The sequence below is a fragment of the Pan troglodytes genome, chromosome 18 (genome assembly GCF_028858775.2).
Source record: "Pan troglodytes isolate AG18354 chromosome 18, NHGRI_mPanTro3-v2.0_pri, whole genome shotgun sequence".
NCBI classification, from domain to species: Eukaryota; Metazoa; Chordata; class Mammalia; order Primates; family Hominidae; genus Pan; species Pan troglodytes.
This window is the reverse complement of record NC_072416.2, coordinates 3,262,984-3,278,309: the sequence shown is the minus strand read 5'-3', so window position 1 is coordinate 3,278,309 and position 15,326 is coordinate 3,262,984. Positions and strand designations below refer to the sequence as shown.

The window sequence follows — 15,326 nt, the reverse complement described above, 5'->3', positions numbered from 1 at the left end:
GTCCCCACGGGCAGTGCAGAGGTCACCAGCACACAGCAGAGACAGGCATCCTGTGGGCGGTGCAGAGGTCACCACCACACAGCAGAGACAGGCGTCCTGTGGGCGGTGCAGAGGTCACCAGCACACAGCAGAGACGGGCGTCCCCACGGGCAGTGCAGAGGTCACCAGCACACAGCAGAGACGGGCGTCCCCACGGGCAGTGCAGAGGTCACCAGCACGCAGCAGAGACGGGCGTCCCCACGGGCAGTGCAGAGGTCACCACCATGCAGCAGAGACGGGCGTCCCCACGGGCAGTGCAGAGGTCACCAGCACGCAGCAGAGACGGGCGTCCCCACGGGCAGTGCAGAGGTCACCAGCACACAGCAGAGACGGGCGTCCCCACGGGCAGTGCAGAGGTCACCACCATGCAGCAGAGACAGGCGTCCTGTGGGCGGTGCAGAGGTCACCAGCACGCAGCAGAGACCGGCGTCCCCACGGGCAGTGCAGAGGTCACCACCATGCAGCAGAGACGAGCGTCCCCACGGGCAGTGCAGAGGTCACCAGCACGCAGCAGAGACGGGCGTCCCCACGGGCAGTGCAGAGGTCACCAGCACGCAGCAGAGACGGGCGTCCCCACGGGCAGTGCAGAGGTCACCAGCACACAGCAGAGACGGGCGTCCTGTGGGCAGTGCAGAGGTCACCAGCACACAGCAGAGACGGGCATCCCCACGGGCAGTGCAGAGGTCACCAGCACACAGCAGAGACGGGCGTCCCCACGGGCAGTGCAGAGGTCACCAGCACACAGCAGAGACGGGCGTCCCCACGGGCAGTGCAGAGGTCACCAGCACACAGCAGAGACGGGCGTCCCCACGGGCAGTGCAGAGGTCACCAGCACATAGCAGAGACGGGCGTCCCCACGGGCAGTGCAGAGGTCACCAGCACACAGCAGAGACGGGCGTCCCCACGGGCAGTGCAGAGGTCACCAGCACACAGCAGAGACAGGCATCCTGTGGGCGGTGCAGAGGTCACCACCATGCAGCAGAGACGGGTGTCCCCACGGGCAGTGCAGAGGTCACCACCACACAGCAGAGACAGGCGTCCCCACGGGCAGTGCAGAGGTCACCACACTGAGCCAGACTGTCCTCGGCCTTCCCTGGGTTGAGCACCAGAAGAAAACCATGTGCTTTGAGCCCTGGAAAGACAATCAGCCCAGCCAGAGCCAGAGCCTGAAACAGGCAGCCCCCAGGGCACAGCTGCAGGAAGCTGCATCCTCTCGTGGGCTCCAGCAAGGCGGGGGACGCTGTGTTCCCTCAGTGGCTTCTTGGTGCCCCTTGATGTCCAGGAGTGTGAGGTGAGGTGAGGGCTCTGAGCTGGGAAGCTGACAAGTCAGGGAGAATGCCAGGCCAGACGCATCGGCCTGCGGGGGCTGGAGCAGAGCCTGGCACTCACTGTACTTGCTCCGTCTCACTCCGGTTGCTGCGCTGGCCCAGGGCTGTCCACCCCAGGCGTGTGGCAGAGCAAGCCTGGCTCCCAGAGCTCCCCTCAGGCCCTGGAGCGGCAGGCAGTGGGCATCCTCAGCCCAACCCGTGGCCGTGCCATGCACAGGATAGCTGAGCTTGCCGCTGCCACAGGGTGTCGGCGGGTTGGGGCAACAGACAGGGCCCCGGTGCTGGTGGCCAGGCTGGCTGTATGTGTGGGTCGGCTGCCATCTGACTGTGCTGGAACAAGAACCACCCCCACCCCACCCCCCACTGCTCTCCACCCGGTTCGGGGCCGGCCCTGGCTGGGCTTCGTGGATCCTCAGGTTGTGCGGGTCATGGCTTCCTGGGGCTGGGCCAGAGCCATCATGGAGTCACCACGGTTCCTTGCAGACACAGGCAGGGCAGGCGGCGCCTTTCCACCTTCCTTGCCTCAAGCTGCGGGGACAGCACCAAGAAGCCACGTGGACCCAGATGGCCTCGCCGGACTTCCTGACTCAGGGCCGTCTCCAGCCTACATCCCGCCGGGGCTGCACACACAGACGACTTCTCCTGGAGCCCTGGAGCATTTCCCCCGTGTTTCGGCCGGGTTGTCTGCTTTACATGAGTTTCTTTCAGTCGTGTCAAAGTGAAGGTCTCTTTCACTCAGGACGTGATCAATGGCGTGGCCATCAAGTCACAGCGTTGAAGGCAACAGATGGCCTTTAATGACGCTATTTTAAAAAATAATTTCCCCTTTCTTTCCCCATCCTGGTTTTGTGAGGACAGAGCATCGGCATCTCAGGGCGGGGGTGGGTCTGCCTACTCTGTGGCCAGCATGCAGCAGATCCTTGTAGGTGGAGCCCACAGCTCTGTGTCCCGGCACCTCTGTGCCACCTGCACAGGGGCAGAGGGTGGGTTTTCCGTGAGGCCCCCTGGAGCCAAACCACCGTTGATCACTTCCTCCTGATGAACTGGGCTGTGTTGGGGTGCAGAGCTCTCGGTTGCGTATGTTCTGGGAATTGAGCCAGGGTCCTTGTTGCTGGGAATTCTCAGACCTGGACAATATCAGTAGAGGAGACCACTTGATTTTTAGTTTGACCCCTGGAGAATTGAAAAGCTGGAAATCTGTTTTCTGTACCTTCCCCCTCCCAACCCTCCCCCGACTCCCTACCTGGCTTCTGTCTGGAAGGGACGTCTGCATGGCTGTCCTGGGGTGGCTGCAGGTGTGCAGATGCTCACCGCCACTGTCTCCCCATTCCTGCTGGAGCCCACTTTGGCGTGAGTGTTGCCTGGCAGAGGCATCGCAGACCCACGGGATGATAAAGAGAAGCCAGAGAACTCATAATTCCAAAAGCTGGCAAAGTTAAAACGTGATGTCTGGCCGGGTGCGGTGGCTCACACCTGTAATCCCAGCACTTTGGGAGACTGAGATGGGCAGATCACCTGAGGTCAGGAGTTCGAGACCAGCCTGGCCAACATGGTGAAATCCCGTCTGTACTACACACACACACACACACACACACACATAAAAATTAGTGAGTATGCTGGCGGGCGCCTGTAATTCCAGTTATTTGGGAGGCTGAGGCAGGAGAATTGCTTGAACCTGGGAGGCGGAGGTTGCAGTGAGCCAAGATCGTGCCATTGCACTCCAGCCTGGGCAACAGAGTGAGACTCCAGCTCAAAAAAATAAAAGAAAAAAGAAAAGAAAATAATAAAATAAATAAAATAAGATGTCCAAACTCACACCTGTGCAGCTCATGGCTCTGGAGGGCTCACACCTGGCTACAGCACCCAGAGGTAGGGCCTTCTGATGCTCCTTGTGTGCAAACTGTCTTGGTCCTCATTAACACAAGAAGAAAAAGCAACAGCTGAAACGTGGAATACGTAAGCCCACAGTGTGAACCAGTTTTGGGTCAGAATCAAGCAAAGGCCAGGAAGCCATAGCCAGGCTGTGTGATTGCAGGCACCGTGGAAACTCCAGTAACTAAGATGGCACTATGAAGAGCTGCCTGGGATGTTACAGAAGCCTTAGGCCAGTCAGTGTGACAACTTAGATCAGATGGACAAAACCCTTGAAGAAGGGTGCAGGGGGAGTGCCGGGTGCAGTGACTTCTTTCCTCAAGGAAAGCCAGGATTTGGGACGCGTGTCGGAGCTGAGCCCCACGTCTCTCTTTACACCCAGACCTGCTCACCTTTTGTGGGATTCAGGCCCGAGTGTGCGGCATCGTGCAGTGGAGCCTCCGACCCTCACGGGCAGGGCACGTCCCGCGTCCAGGGCGTGTGCCTCCCACGTGTGTGCTGCCACCCCAAGCCTCGTGGGGTCGGAAGGAAGGTGCCAGGGGCTCAACAGGTTTGCGCCTTCGTCATCTGCTCTTTTCCCACAGGCCCAGGACTGTCTGCAAAGCGCTTTACGCCGAGCATGCTTCACCCCCGAGCGTGCCAGGGGGTCCGCAGCCCATGGGATGTGTGGGTCATGGGCGGCGCTGGAAGGCAGACGTGGAGCAGTGCTGCCAACACCAAGACCTGACTTTGAAGTCCACAGGCTGCTGCTTGGCATCAGAGTCACTGGTGAAATCACATTAAACGTAATGGAATTGGTATCGGCATGCAGCCCTGTGAGGCCAGGATCAGGCAGATGTGCTGCCGTTTCCCCGACAGGCCCGCCCTGGTCCTGGGCAGCCACACTCCAGAACGAGAGTAATTATCCTAATTGCTTTATTGCATCAGTGTGGGGGCAGCTCGGGCAGCTTAGAGGAAAAGGGGCTTCTTTCAGGGCCCGTCGGCTTCAGGGCGACATGCACCACCCGGAAGGGGCAGACCTCTGACTCCGGCATGGAGGCGTCGTGGGAATTTTTAGAAAATGATGTCTATGGCATCCTGACCTCTGGCCCCCAGCTGCAGCCCCCTGTGAGGCCGAGGCCCAGACCGGAGTCCCTGAAAGTGCTTTGTGCCTCCGACCTCCGGCGTTTTTGGCAGAGCTGGGACAGGAGCCGGGGTGCTCCTCACGGCTGAAGTGCATCAGCCTCCAGGGTGAGGGTGTCTCAGATCCCCGCACAGCCCCTCACACAGCCCCTGGGACAATCACGCAGGACAGTGCTCTCCTGTGATCTTCAAAGGATCTCCTGGGTTGTGGGGGTGCAAAATAAAACTCTGCTACAAAGAGCATTAGTAATTCCTCTTCCCAACCGCACAGTTCAGCTCAAGCAATCTCCCGGTAACAGAACCAGCCGCTGTGCTTACCGTGAACACGCCTTTCTGGGTTCACGCCGAAGGTTTCTGTTGAAGTGCACGTCGTTTGCCTAAAAATAAAAATACAGTAAGTCCAAAATCTCCTCTGTCTGATTTCTAAGTTAAAACCGTGATCACAGCAAGAGGAATTTACGTGGTATGGTGACTAGGGCAGCAACTTCTGGAAGGCAAACCAATCCCATTAGAGAGATAGGCAGCTGAGAGTCTACAGCAGACCCGTGCTTCGGAGATGAACTGCCCTCCTCTTAATTCCCCTCGCCCGACTAAGCTGCCAAGGCATGGTGATTCTTGGGGTCTTCGTGGTGTCTGGTGACCTGACAGCATGTGCCCCAAATCCTGGCCCCTACACGGCCTGGCTGCCACCCCTTGGCTCTGCCCCCACCTGGGCTGCTCCGGGCCCCAGCAGCCAAGGCCTCAAGGGCACCCAGAGCCGGGGGAAGGAGCAGTTCAGGTGTTTTCAGACAGACAAGCCTCTGAGAACAGGCCTTAGATCCCGGAAGCCCAGGCTCTCCCGGCTGGCACTGGTCAGAAAGTCAGTGCCCCTGCCCGCAGCGTGGGTCCCCTAGGCTCTGCGGCGGCCCGACTGTCAGCTTGGGACAGCCTTTTCCAGGTGCTTGGGGAGGAAACAGCTGCTCTCAAACTCATGGGAATTCACTTCCAGGCAGCAAGCGAGCCCAGGGCGTTTGTCCAGGTCCAGGTCCCTTGGTCTGCAAGTTAGAGCCCAGCCAGTGTCGATGAGCCAGTCAGCTGCATGTCTGAGGGAAGAGCTTTGTCCTCAATGTGAAGCCACGGGAGACCTGGGTCCCCTTCGTCAGGAGCCATGGAGACCCCGGCCCACCGCACTTTGATGCTCAGCCCACTGTTCTGAGGCATGAAGTGGCCCAGAGGCGAGGCCCCTCCTCCAGAGGACGCCCGCCATGCAGAAGGCGCCCGCCATGCAGAGGACACCTGCCATGTACACAGCTCCTGGTGCAGCTGTGCCACAAGGAAGTCTGCGTGAGCTGAAGCACTCGGGGGCAGAGCCCACCTCCCATGCCACTTCTCTCTTGCATGAGGGCAAGAAAGTGTGGACACCATCCCAGGAAGACAGGAGAGCCATGGAGCCAGGCGGGACCCCAGGCACCACCCCTGCTGCGGCTGGGCCACCCTCAGATATGGAGACTAGAGGGTCTTGATAGACCCCATAGTGCCTCTGCCCACGGAGCCCGCCAGTGGTCCCCTCACCCTGAGACACGGTTTCCACCCACCGCCAGCTCTCAGAGCACTTGGGGAGAAGCAGTGGCTGTTGCAACAAGTCTGAGACCCCTGCAGCTGCTCACAGGGGCACTGGGCTGTGACCTGACTCCAGGACAAAGCTCTCCCCTTTGAGTCTCTCCTGCGGAGGCAGGATCTGTCGCGAGTAATTCCCTGTGTTTACAGGTGGGGAGGAAGGGCCACTGATACAGGCGAGGGGACCCTAACGCCAGAAGGGTGGAGGAGGTTGTGGCTCGGAGGGAGGCCTGGCGGCGCCCCCTCCTCAAACACCACATTAGCCGGTGCTTTCAGGGACTGTAGGGGCTGGGGGTCTGTCCTGAGCCACTGTGCAAGGGTACACAGGGGGCTGTCACTGCAGGGTGGATGGCGGCCTCTGGGGGCCAAGTGAGAGAAGCGGGGTCTCCACAGAGTGTCTCCTCCGCATACGACCGTCAGACGCTTCGAGTTTCCAGATGGCAGATTTGGGGAAGTGTGTCCCAGGACACACAGGCATCAGGAGAGGAGCTGCTGCAGCCACACGCTGCGAGGCGGGAACATCGTCGATGGGCCTGGAAAGTTCTGGCATTCCGAGCAGAGCGGGACGGTGGCACGGGCAGTGTGGGTCCCTGGCTCCCTTTGGGTCTGGTGCGTTTATTGGCCTGTCTGTGCCATTTTTTTTTTAGAATTAATTTTGGGCTGAAAAGCCTCAAAGAAGGCTTTGTTCCTTTGACACTTGCTCTGGGAGAAAAAAAAATCCGTGGAAAATCTGACATGTGCAATGTAGAGAGAAATCAATAGATGGGAGGAATATAATTATCTTCCACTCCTGAAAGAATTTTTCAGATTTTTAAGTGTCTCATATCAGCTTAGAATTTGAATGACATTTTAATTATTTTGTTTTTTTCTTCTTTTCCTGGTTTGAATCTCCATAGAGTTCCACTCTCGGATTCTGCAGGGAGCAGAGCTGGTGCTCATGCGGGGGGAGCAGTGGCGGTGGTTGTGCCCCTGCCCGGTGGAGCCGTGCATTTCATCAGAAGCAGCAGCTCCCCTGGGTGTGGGCAGTGCCTTGAGGAGTGGGGCCTGCTCCGCCCGGTCAGCTGGACACCCTCGGCTGTTTTCATGCCTGTTTGCAGAACAGGAGCCCAAGCGGGAAACAGTCTCCGGTGCTTTTGTGATCTGAGCAAACCCAGCTTCCAGAAGACCTGACTCTCGGTTTTTAAAGCAGTTCACCCTTCAGGTCTTTAAACAGTAACACTCCTGGGTGTTCGGCGCCCTCCCTGCCGTTGGGGGCGCAGGGCGTGTGAGGGCAGGGGCGTACAGCAAGACCCTAGAGACGGCGATGCCGGACCCAGACACGGCCCCGCCAGAGGCAGCCTTCACAGTGCGCGGGGTGGCTGAGCCTCACAACCCCTCCGAGGTGTGTGTGTGGACCGTGCAGCCTGCGTGTGGGTGGCTGAGCCTCACAACCCCTCCAAGGCGTGTCTGTGCACCGTGCAGCCTGCGTGTGGGTGGCGTCCCGTCTGGCTCACGTGAGGAACAGGTGCCTGTTGCTTGGTGTTCCTGTAGGGCCGGGCTGGGCTCTTGGTCCCACTCCCCCGCCGTTTCTCATTCGTGTCCCTCTCGGCATCGGTCACTTGAGCCATGTGCCGTCCTTCAGGGCGCGGTGCAGCCTCTCCTGCCTCTCCCACTCCCCCGCCAATCTCGCGGGCCCCATGTTCCAAACACGTTGGAATTGGACACGCCCCTCCCCTGCCCAGGTCGTCCTGCACAGACAGCAGCAGAGCCTGCTGCCTTCTCGGTCACATGTAGCCAGAGAACCCGGCGGCTCCCGTCCTGCCTGGCCCCAGCTAGGGGCCCGCGGCCGCCCCGAAGGCCCTCCCGTGTGTGGTTGGTTTTCTGTTGGCCTGGCTGGCCTGGGGTCCCTGGTCCATCACCAAACACTGGCTTCCGTGCTACTGGGAGGTATTAATGTTTCGCAGACGTGGCTCCAGCCCGTGATGGGCTGACCTGGGGAGGAGGATTCTACTGGGAGCCCGAGGCTGACCCGACCAGGCAGGAGACCGAGGCTGGAGCTGGGGCTCCCCGGAGAGGAGGAAATTTCATCCCAACAGCAGCTCCGGCCCCTGCTCTGGAGGTCCTGATGGCCCTGGCAGGCCTCAGGCTGCAACCCGCGCCGTCTGGAGGCCAGTATCCCGCAATGGGACTGCGACTGGCGCCGTGGCAGATGGGACCCTGCGTTCCAGGGGCTCCTGGGCCTCCCCCTGCGGCCTCATCAGCCCTGCTGTACCCCACGCTTCTGCCTGAGGGGGGCACCCTCACCCTCTCTTCCTCCCTCGTGGCCATCCCAACCCCCCACCCGGGGCTCCCTGCCCAGGACAGCCCTGTCAGCTCTGTCCGGGCCGAGGCTGGCCTCCACAGTGAACAGATCGTGTTCCCCGAATTCCATTTCATGTGGAAACCCTGAGCCCAGTGTCATGGTACCAGGGGCCAGGCCCGACACCCCAGCACGCCCACGGAGGGGAGCACTCGCTGATGGGAGGCGGCCATTACGAAAGTGTCCCCAGAGAGACCCTCACCCTCTTCCCACCGTGTGGGCAACAGTGAGACGGCGCTACCTGCAGCCCAATGCGGCTGCCCCAGAGCCCACCATGCTACACCCACCACAGCCGTCGCCTCCGAACCTGCAGCATGGATTCCTGTCCTTTATGTGCCACTGCGTCTGCCATGCCTGGTGGCCGTCCTGCCTCTCTGCGCCTTGTCGCACCTGCGCCTGCAGCACGCGGCCTCTATGGGGTGGAGCGGGGCCCGGCACCTCAAGGACACTCAGTACTTATGTGCCAGGTGGAAGTCGGGTGGACAGGGGGATGGGTGGGCGGATGGCCAGGTGGACAGGGGATGAGTCGGCGGACGGTCCAGTGGACAGGGGACGGGTGGGCGGACGGCCAGGTGGACAGGGGGACAGGTGGGAAGACGGTCCGGTGGACAGGGGGACAGGTGGGCGGACGGTCCGGTGGACAGAGGGACGGGTGGGTGGACGGTCCGGTGGACAGGAGACAGGTGGGCGGATGGCCAGGTGGACAGGGGGATGGGTGGGCGAATGGTCCGGTGGACAGGGGACAGGGGGACAGGTGGATGGACGGTCTGATGGACATGGGGACGGGTGGGCGGACGGTCTGGTGGACAGGGGATGGGTGGGCAGACAGCCAGGTGGACAGGGGGACGGGTGGGCGGATAGTCCAGTGGACAGGGGGACGGGTGGGCGGACGGTCCGGTGGACGGGATGGGTGGGCGGACGGCCAGGTGGACGGGACGGGTAGGCGGACAGCCAGGTGGACAGGGGCATGGGTGGGCGGACGGCCCGGTGGACAGAGGGACGGGTGGGCGGATGGTCTGGTGGACAGGGGGACGGGTGGGCAGACGGCCCGATGGACAGGGGGACGGGTGGATGGAGCCCAGGGGATTTGGCCGGGAGTGGTTGTGCAGCAGAAACCCCTGTCATGGAGGAGGCGGGACTCACTTCCACGTCTGTGCAGTTTCACCTCCCATGCACCAGTGTGTGAGAGACACTGGATGTGAATCTGTGTCTCAGCGGTGATTTTAGGGTGAGCGGGAAGAGGGGACAGTTTGTTTCTGACTTGTGAAGGAATCATCTGAAGCCGGGAGTGACCCAGGGAAAGCAGACGGGTGTGGGAGCCGACCCTTCCCCGGATGCTTCACTGTGGCCCTGGCACTGCAGAACCAACCCCCAGCCCCGCAGCCTCTCTGCCCAAGTCCCACCTTCCCCAGTGCTGGCGGCTCCCTCTGCAGGCCCCTGGAAGCCTGTCCCGTGCCCCAGGCGTCCTCACAGCAGGCGAGCTGCAGTGTGTGGGAGACACACGGGGCCTGCGCTTCGGCTCCCTTTGTGCCGCAGGGGGCGGGGCTGAGACGCGTGTGCACTGGGTGCTCCCTCCGACTTTGGGCTCATCCTGGAGGCACTGAGAAGCTTCCCTCTGACACTGTCCGTGGGGTCTGTGCAGGGCGTGGTGCATTTGTCCTCTTTAAAGACACGCAACTTCTGTAGCGTGGTGATGCGTGGAGCTCTGAGAATGAGTGTTGGGGAAGGCGCAACAGGCGCTGACTATAAAAAGGAAGCCACTGTTGCTCACGCCCGCGGTGTGCACTTAACTCCTGTCCTCAAAGCAGCCCTGAATCTGCCCTTCTCAAATTCTGCCTTCCTGAGTGTTTCATACGTAAGGTCCCCTCCCTCACGGCGCCTGCAGCCCAGATCCACGGCCTTCGTGGATGGTTCGTCTTCCTGGGAAGCTGTTTCTGTCGGCGCCGCCATATCCGCAGCCCCCGTGACTGACTCTCCCTCTGCTCTCTTCCTTGCAGGGCCTGATCAAGATCCGGGGGGACCGGTGCTGGCGAGACCTCACCTGCATGGATTTCCACTACGAGGTGAGCGTGCCGTGCAGGGTGAGGGCAGGGCACCCGGTCTCATGCCGCCCCGTTCCCACTCTTGGCGGGGCTCAGTCCTGCACACCCTGGTGAGCTGTCGCATCACAGGGTCACCCCCATTGATTCAGGACGTCCTCTCCCTCCTTTCTCCGGGTGGGTGGTCACACGGGGGCTTGCAGGCGCCCCCCCTTGCTGGGGCTGCGGGGACGGGGTCTGTGGCCCTCCATGGTCTCGAGTGCAGCTGGTTTGCTCTGGTTCCTGCACTGGCACCCTCCGCTGCTGTCCTTGGTCCTGCCCAGGCCTCCGGGCCGGCCCCTCCTTCCTGGAGTCCACAGCTCCCCACCGTCCCCTGACAGGTGCCTGTTGGGGGCTTCCTGGCTGCGTGCCCAGCCCCTGCCACACGGAGCTGTGGCTCCATCATTACCTGGACACGGGCAGGTGTGTCCCACAGGGAAGGTGTGAACCACAGCACAGTTCCACTGTGCTTGGCCCCCAGGCCCAGGCTGAGTCCCTTCAGACGCCCCAGTTCCTGCCAACTGCTCACGTGTTCACGTGGGGGCTGGGAGTGGTCTGGGGCCTGGAGCTCACGTGTTCACGTGGGGGTTGGGGGTGGTCTGGGGCCTGGAGCTTGGATAGTCATTTGTTCTCAGTCCATGTGGGAGCCTTCTGGTAGCACCATCCCCACCCTGGGCCCGTGTGGTCATGGCCACGGTGCACCTAGAGCATCTCAGGCCTGGACACCCCTTCCTGCATTCGGCCATCACTCGCACCTGCACGGGGAAGCCATCATCGTCTGCGTGCCGCCGACAGCCAGTGACAGCTGTCTCATTGCCTTTGCGTTTTCTGCCAGGGTTGCTCTGGCACTCACCGCCTCCAAGCGTGGAGCTGGCACCGTCCTCACGTGGCGCCTCTGCTGCGATTCCGGGTCTTGGTCCACGTGCCGGCCTGGCACAGGCATTTGTGCCTGCATTTAGTGGCTGTGTCCTGACTTTATTCTTCAGGCTCTTGAGATGTCTCCATAGCCCATCAAGTGCCCCGCCTTGCTGAGGACCCGCGAGCTCCTCTCTTTGTCCGAGAGCAGGTTCAGCTGACGGTCTGTGAAATACCAGAAAGTAAACACTCTCAGCTCTTTGGCTGGATGGTCCCAACACAGCCATGACAGGGAGCAGCCGCAGGGCACGCGTGTGTGAGAGGCTTTCGCCAACAAAGCTGTGCACACCGCAGCCCACGCCAGCCACCCTGCCCCCGATAAGGTCCAGCGCCCTCAGCCCAGGTCAGGAAAGCTGAGGGGACCAGTGTCTCCAGACGCCCTCAGGACAGGTCAGAAAAGTGGGCAGGGGGGCCTGTGTCTCCCCCATCACCCTCAGGACAGGTCAGGAAAGTGGTGGGGGGTCCTGTGTCTCCAGATGCTCTCAGGACAGGTCAGGAAAGCTGGGTGGACCCCTTGTCTCCAGGCCAGAAGCTCCATAGCACATCTCACTGAGCCCCCTGGCCCAGCACGGGTGGCGACAGCAGTGGTGCAGTGGGCTCAGGTCCACGAAGGCTGCGTGCTGGTGAGGACCGTCCCGCACAGCTTTCCATTGGCAAGAGACACTGAGGCGCCCACCATGTCCCCACAAACAAACACTCTGATGCCTTCTCTACGTAGTGGCTGCATTTCAAAGCCGGCGTCAGGCATCCTGGGCTGCGTCTCTTCAGTGAATGTGGCTGCTCTGGGCCCAGGAGTGTCTCAGGATCCCCAGGACTCGCCTGGCCAGGACCACCAGGGTGTGGTGTTTCTGGGGGACGGGTCATGCCACAGCTGCACTCCGGCGAGGACACAGGTCGCAACTCTTGGGGAGGCGGGCCGGGGGGGCCCACAGCTGCCTGTCAGCACTGCCTTCCCCTGTGTCCATGTGGCCAGCTGGGATGCAGTGGGTCCCTCCCGCCCCCGTGAGCACCCAGTTCTTCCTGTGCCTCAAAGGCCCAGGACTGCCCCTCACCAGAGCTCTCTGCTGTGCTGTGTGTGAGGAGTGCTCTGTGTCAGCCATCAACACCAGTTCAGACATGGCCCGAGACGGTGGACAGGGTGGGCCCGGCCTGGAGCACACAGGCAGGGGCAGCCCGGGCCGGAGGGATGGCCCTGGATGTCTCGAGGCACCCTCGGTGTCACTGCCACCCGGAGGGTTGGCCGCAGCAGTGTCAGGGCCTGCAGGCAGGGCCCAAACCCACTCTCCCTGGAGCTTGGAGCGTGGCTTTATCTGGGGCCTCCTTGTGATTAGTTAAGATGAAGTCAGAGTGGACTGCTGAGCCCCAAATCCAATGACTGTGTCCTTAGAAGAGGCCCAGACACATGGGGGGTCCCGTGCCCACATGGCTGAGCTTCTGGAAGGTGGAGCCTCCTGGGAGGTTGGATTGTGGCTGGGGCCACTCCCATCTCCAGACACTGAGGCTGGAGCGCAGGGTGTGTGAGGTCAGGGCCCTTATCATCCACATCCCAGGACAGGCTGAGCCTTGGCTCACAGAGAGCCATGAGCCTGATGTCCTGATGGTCACATGGGGTCCAGGGCCAAGCCAGGCAGCGTGAGGCTCTGGCAGCAGCTGCTGTCTCGGCGGGCCGGGCCGGCTCCTTCCAGCTGTGGAGGCTGTCCTTGGGGAATCGCATTTCAAAACCCACTGTGACTTGAAGAGGCATGAGGGAGCCCCGCTGAGTTGGGACGGGGCCCAGGAGCCCCTTTTCTTGCTTCCCGGGGGCCCCTTGGGGCTCCAGGAGCAAGTACCTGGAGTAGCGAGTGTTCAGAGCAGTGCGGCGCCGTGCCTGCAGCAGGTGGCCCGCCGCAACACGGCTCTTTGCGGTTCACTGTGTCTCCTGGGGCAGGAATGGCCCATATACCGGCCTCAGGGGCCTGGACTCCACTCAACAGACGGAGCAGTGGCCATGCCCAGTCCAAGGCCAGAAGCACTGGGGGGTCCTAGGTACAGGGGGCAGTGTGTGGGGAGAGCGAGGACACCACATCTGGGGTGGGGTTTTAGGGACAGCTACATGGGGACCCCGGGAGAGGGATGCACAGGTGGGCAGCAGGGCCAGCCAGTGTCAGGCAGCAGCCATGAGGCAGAGGGATCCTCAGCTGGGACAGGAGCTTCATCCCCCCTCTCACCTCAGACTTGTGTCTCAGACGAGGATGCTCCCTCCCGTGTATCTTGATGACGAGGCACTGGTGAAGGTTTCAGGAAGTCAGGGTGTCATCTGCGAGCCCAGGGCCCTGCGTGAATCCTCTCTCCGAGGAGGACCTGATTCTGGAAGGTGGCAGGCCCCTGCCTGCAGCCCCCGAGCCGTGCCCTCTGCCCCACAGCATTGTGGGCGGGGATCTCAGGCCCTTTTGCTGTCTTTCCGATTCTTGCTGGTCAGATAAGGAGTCAGAGGGGGGTGCCCCTCTCTTGGAGAGTTGCCCCTATGCTGTAGGGGACACTGAGCCTCTTCAGGAGCCTGGAAACCTCCGGAAGTTTCAGCAGCACAGAGTAAGAGGCAGCCATGCACCCCGGGGACGCCTCACTCGGGACTCCTCCCTCCGGGCTTGGGAGCTCCGAGTGTGCAGACTTCTCTCCCCAGAAGGAACTACTCCACCATGGCCATCCACAGCCTCACACCCACGGCCATCCGCAGCTTCACACCCACCGCCATCCACAGCCTCACACCCACGGCCATCCGCAGCCTCACACCCACCGCCATCCGCAGCCTCACACCCCACACTCACTGCTTTTTTCATCTGCTGGTAACGAAAGGCAGTTGCCGGCAAATTCAGTCGGTTAAGCCAGAAGCAGCAGGGAAGGCATCCCCAAGTTCCAAGAGAAGGGGCCAGCCCCCTGGAGGGTGAAAGGCGACCGGGTGGCTCTGCCTGAAACTCCTGACAACAAGCCTGTGGCTTTCCTCATGTCATGTTCCCAGATCTCTGTGGACTCCACCAGGGTGCCCTGCAGCTATCTCAGTTCTGACGACCTCTACCCAGGGTGAGTGCAGACCCCGCAGGCCAAGGGCTCACTCCCATGAGACACCGGGGATGCACGGATGGCCGCTTGCTCTCAGCCAGCAGAGGGACCAGAGCCATGTCCTCATCCCCGTTGCGAGGACCCCCAGGATCCCAGGGCCAGCCCAGGACGGGTGACCAGGGACGGGCGCCGTCCAGAATGCAGCAGGCTGTGGGGAGGGTTGCTGCGGTCCCCACATCGGAGTGGTTGCCTGACGACGCGGATGCAACAGCAGGTTGTGAATGTGGGGGTCACGCAGCTGCTTTTAGCAGCAGGGATGGCACTAGCTGCTGAAATGGAAAATCCAGGCCTGTCCTCTCTCTCCACTTGGGTTTTAGGAAGTCAGCTGTCATCAAGAAGGATGGAGTGAGGACTCCCACAGATGGTTTTGATGCAGAGAAAACTCACTGGATCTGGAGTACATGGACCCTGAACGTTGCACACAATTCTCCATTGCTTTTTAGGGGAGTTGAACATAACTCTGTTGCTAGAAAGCTGCGGGAAATCCAACACTCTCATTCAGTCCCACGGCGCTCCTTCCACGCCCCTTCCGGAGCCACCTCCCAGACGCGGCACAGGGCAGCCCCTGCCAGGGCCTGGGCGGGCAGGGACCCACGGCCACTTCCCTTGCTGCCTGCAGGAGTACCCCACTGAGCTCAACCCCATGCACCCCAAGGCTTGGGCCGAGGCCGGGCCTGTCTGTGAGCTTGGGCCGACGTCGTGGAGAACTACAATTCCGTCTGCCGAAGGATGCTGTCAGGGCTACAGACAGGCCCCGTGACGGGCACGGAGCCCCCCAGAGTCGACTCACCGCTGGGGACCAGGCCACGCACCACAGACCCTCAGGGAGCTGCCTGACCAGGGCGGGGGTCCCCTGGATCTGCCTGGGGCCACCTACGCTCCTGGAGCAAGGGTGTCCCAGCCTGTGGCCGGCAGCCTGCAACCTGGGGGTGTGTCTCTGGG

The 15,326-nt window shown here is 61.5% G+C and overlaps 1 protein-coding gene across 12 annotated transcripts in view; it reads left to right on the top strand.

Moving 5' to 3' along the window:
- The window catches only part of LMF1 (lipase maturation factor 1), a 132,514-nt gene that overhangs the window by 84,521 nt on the left and 32,667 nt on the right, over nucleotides 1-15,326 (top strand). For all 12 annotated transcript variants that reach the window (XR_010152526.1, XR_010152527.1, XR_010152528.1 and 9 more), the window contains one exon: nucleotides 10,293-10,358. Coding sequence is in view for 9 of the 12 variants with exons in the window: in XM_024349687.3 (XP_024205455.2) it covers nucleotides 10,293-10,358 (66 nt within the window). In the remaining 3 variants the exon portion in view is untranslated. The remainder of the gene's footprint in view (nucleotides 1-10,292; nucleotides 10,359-15,326) is intronic.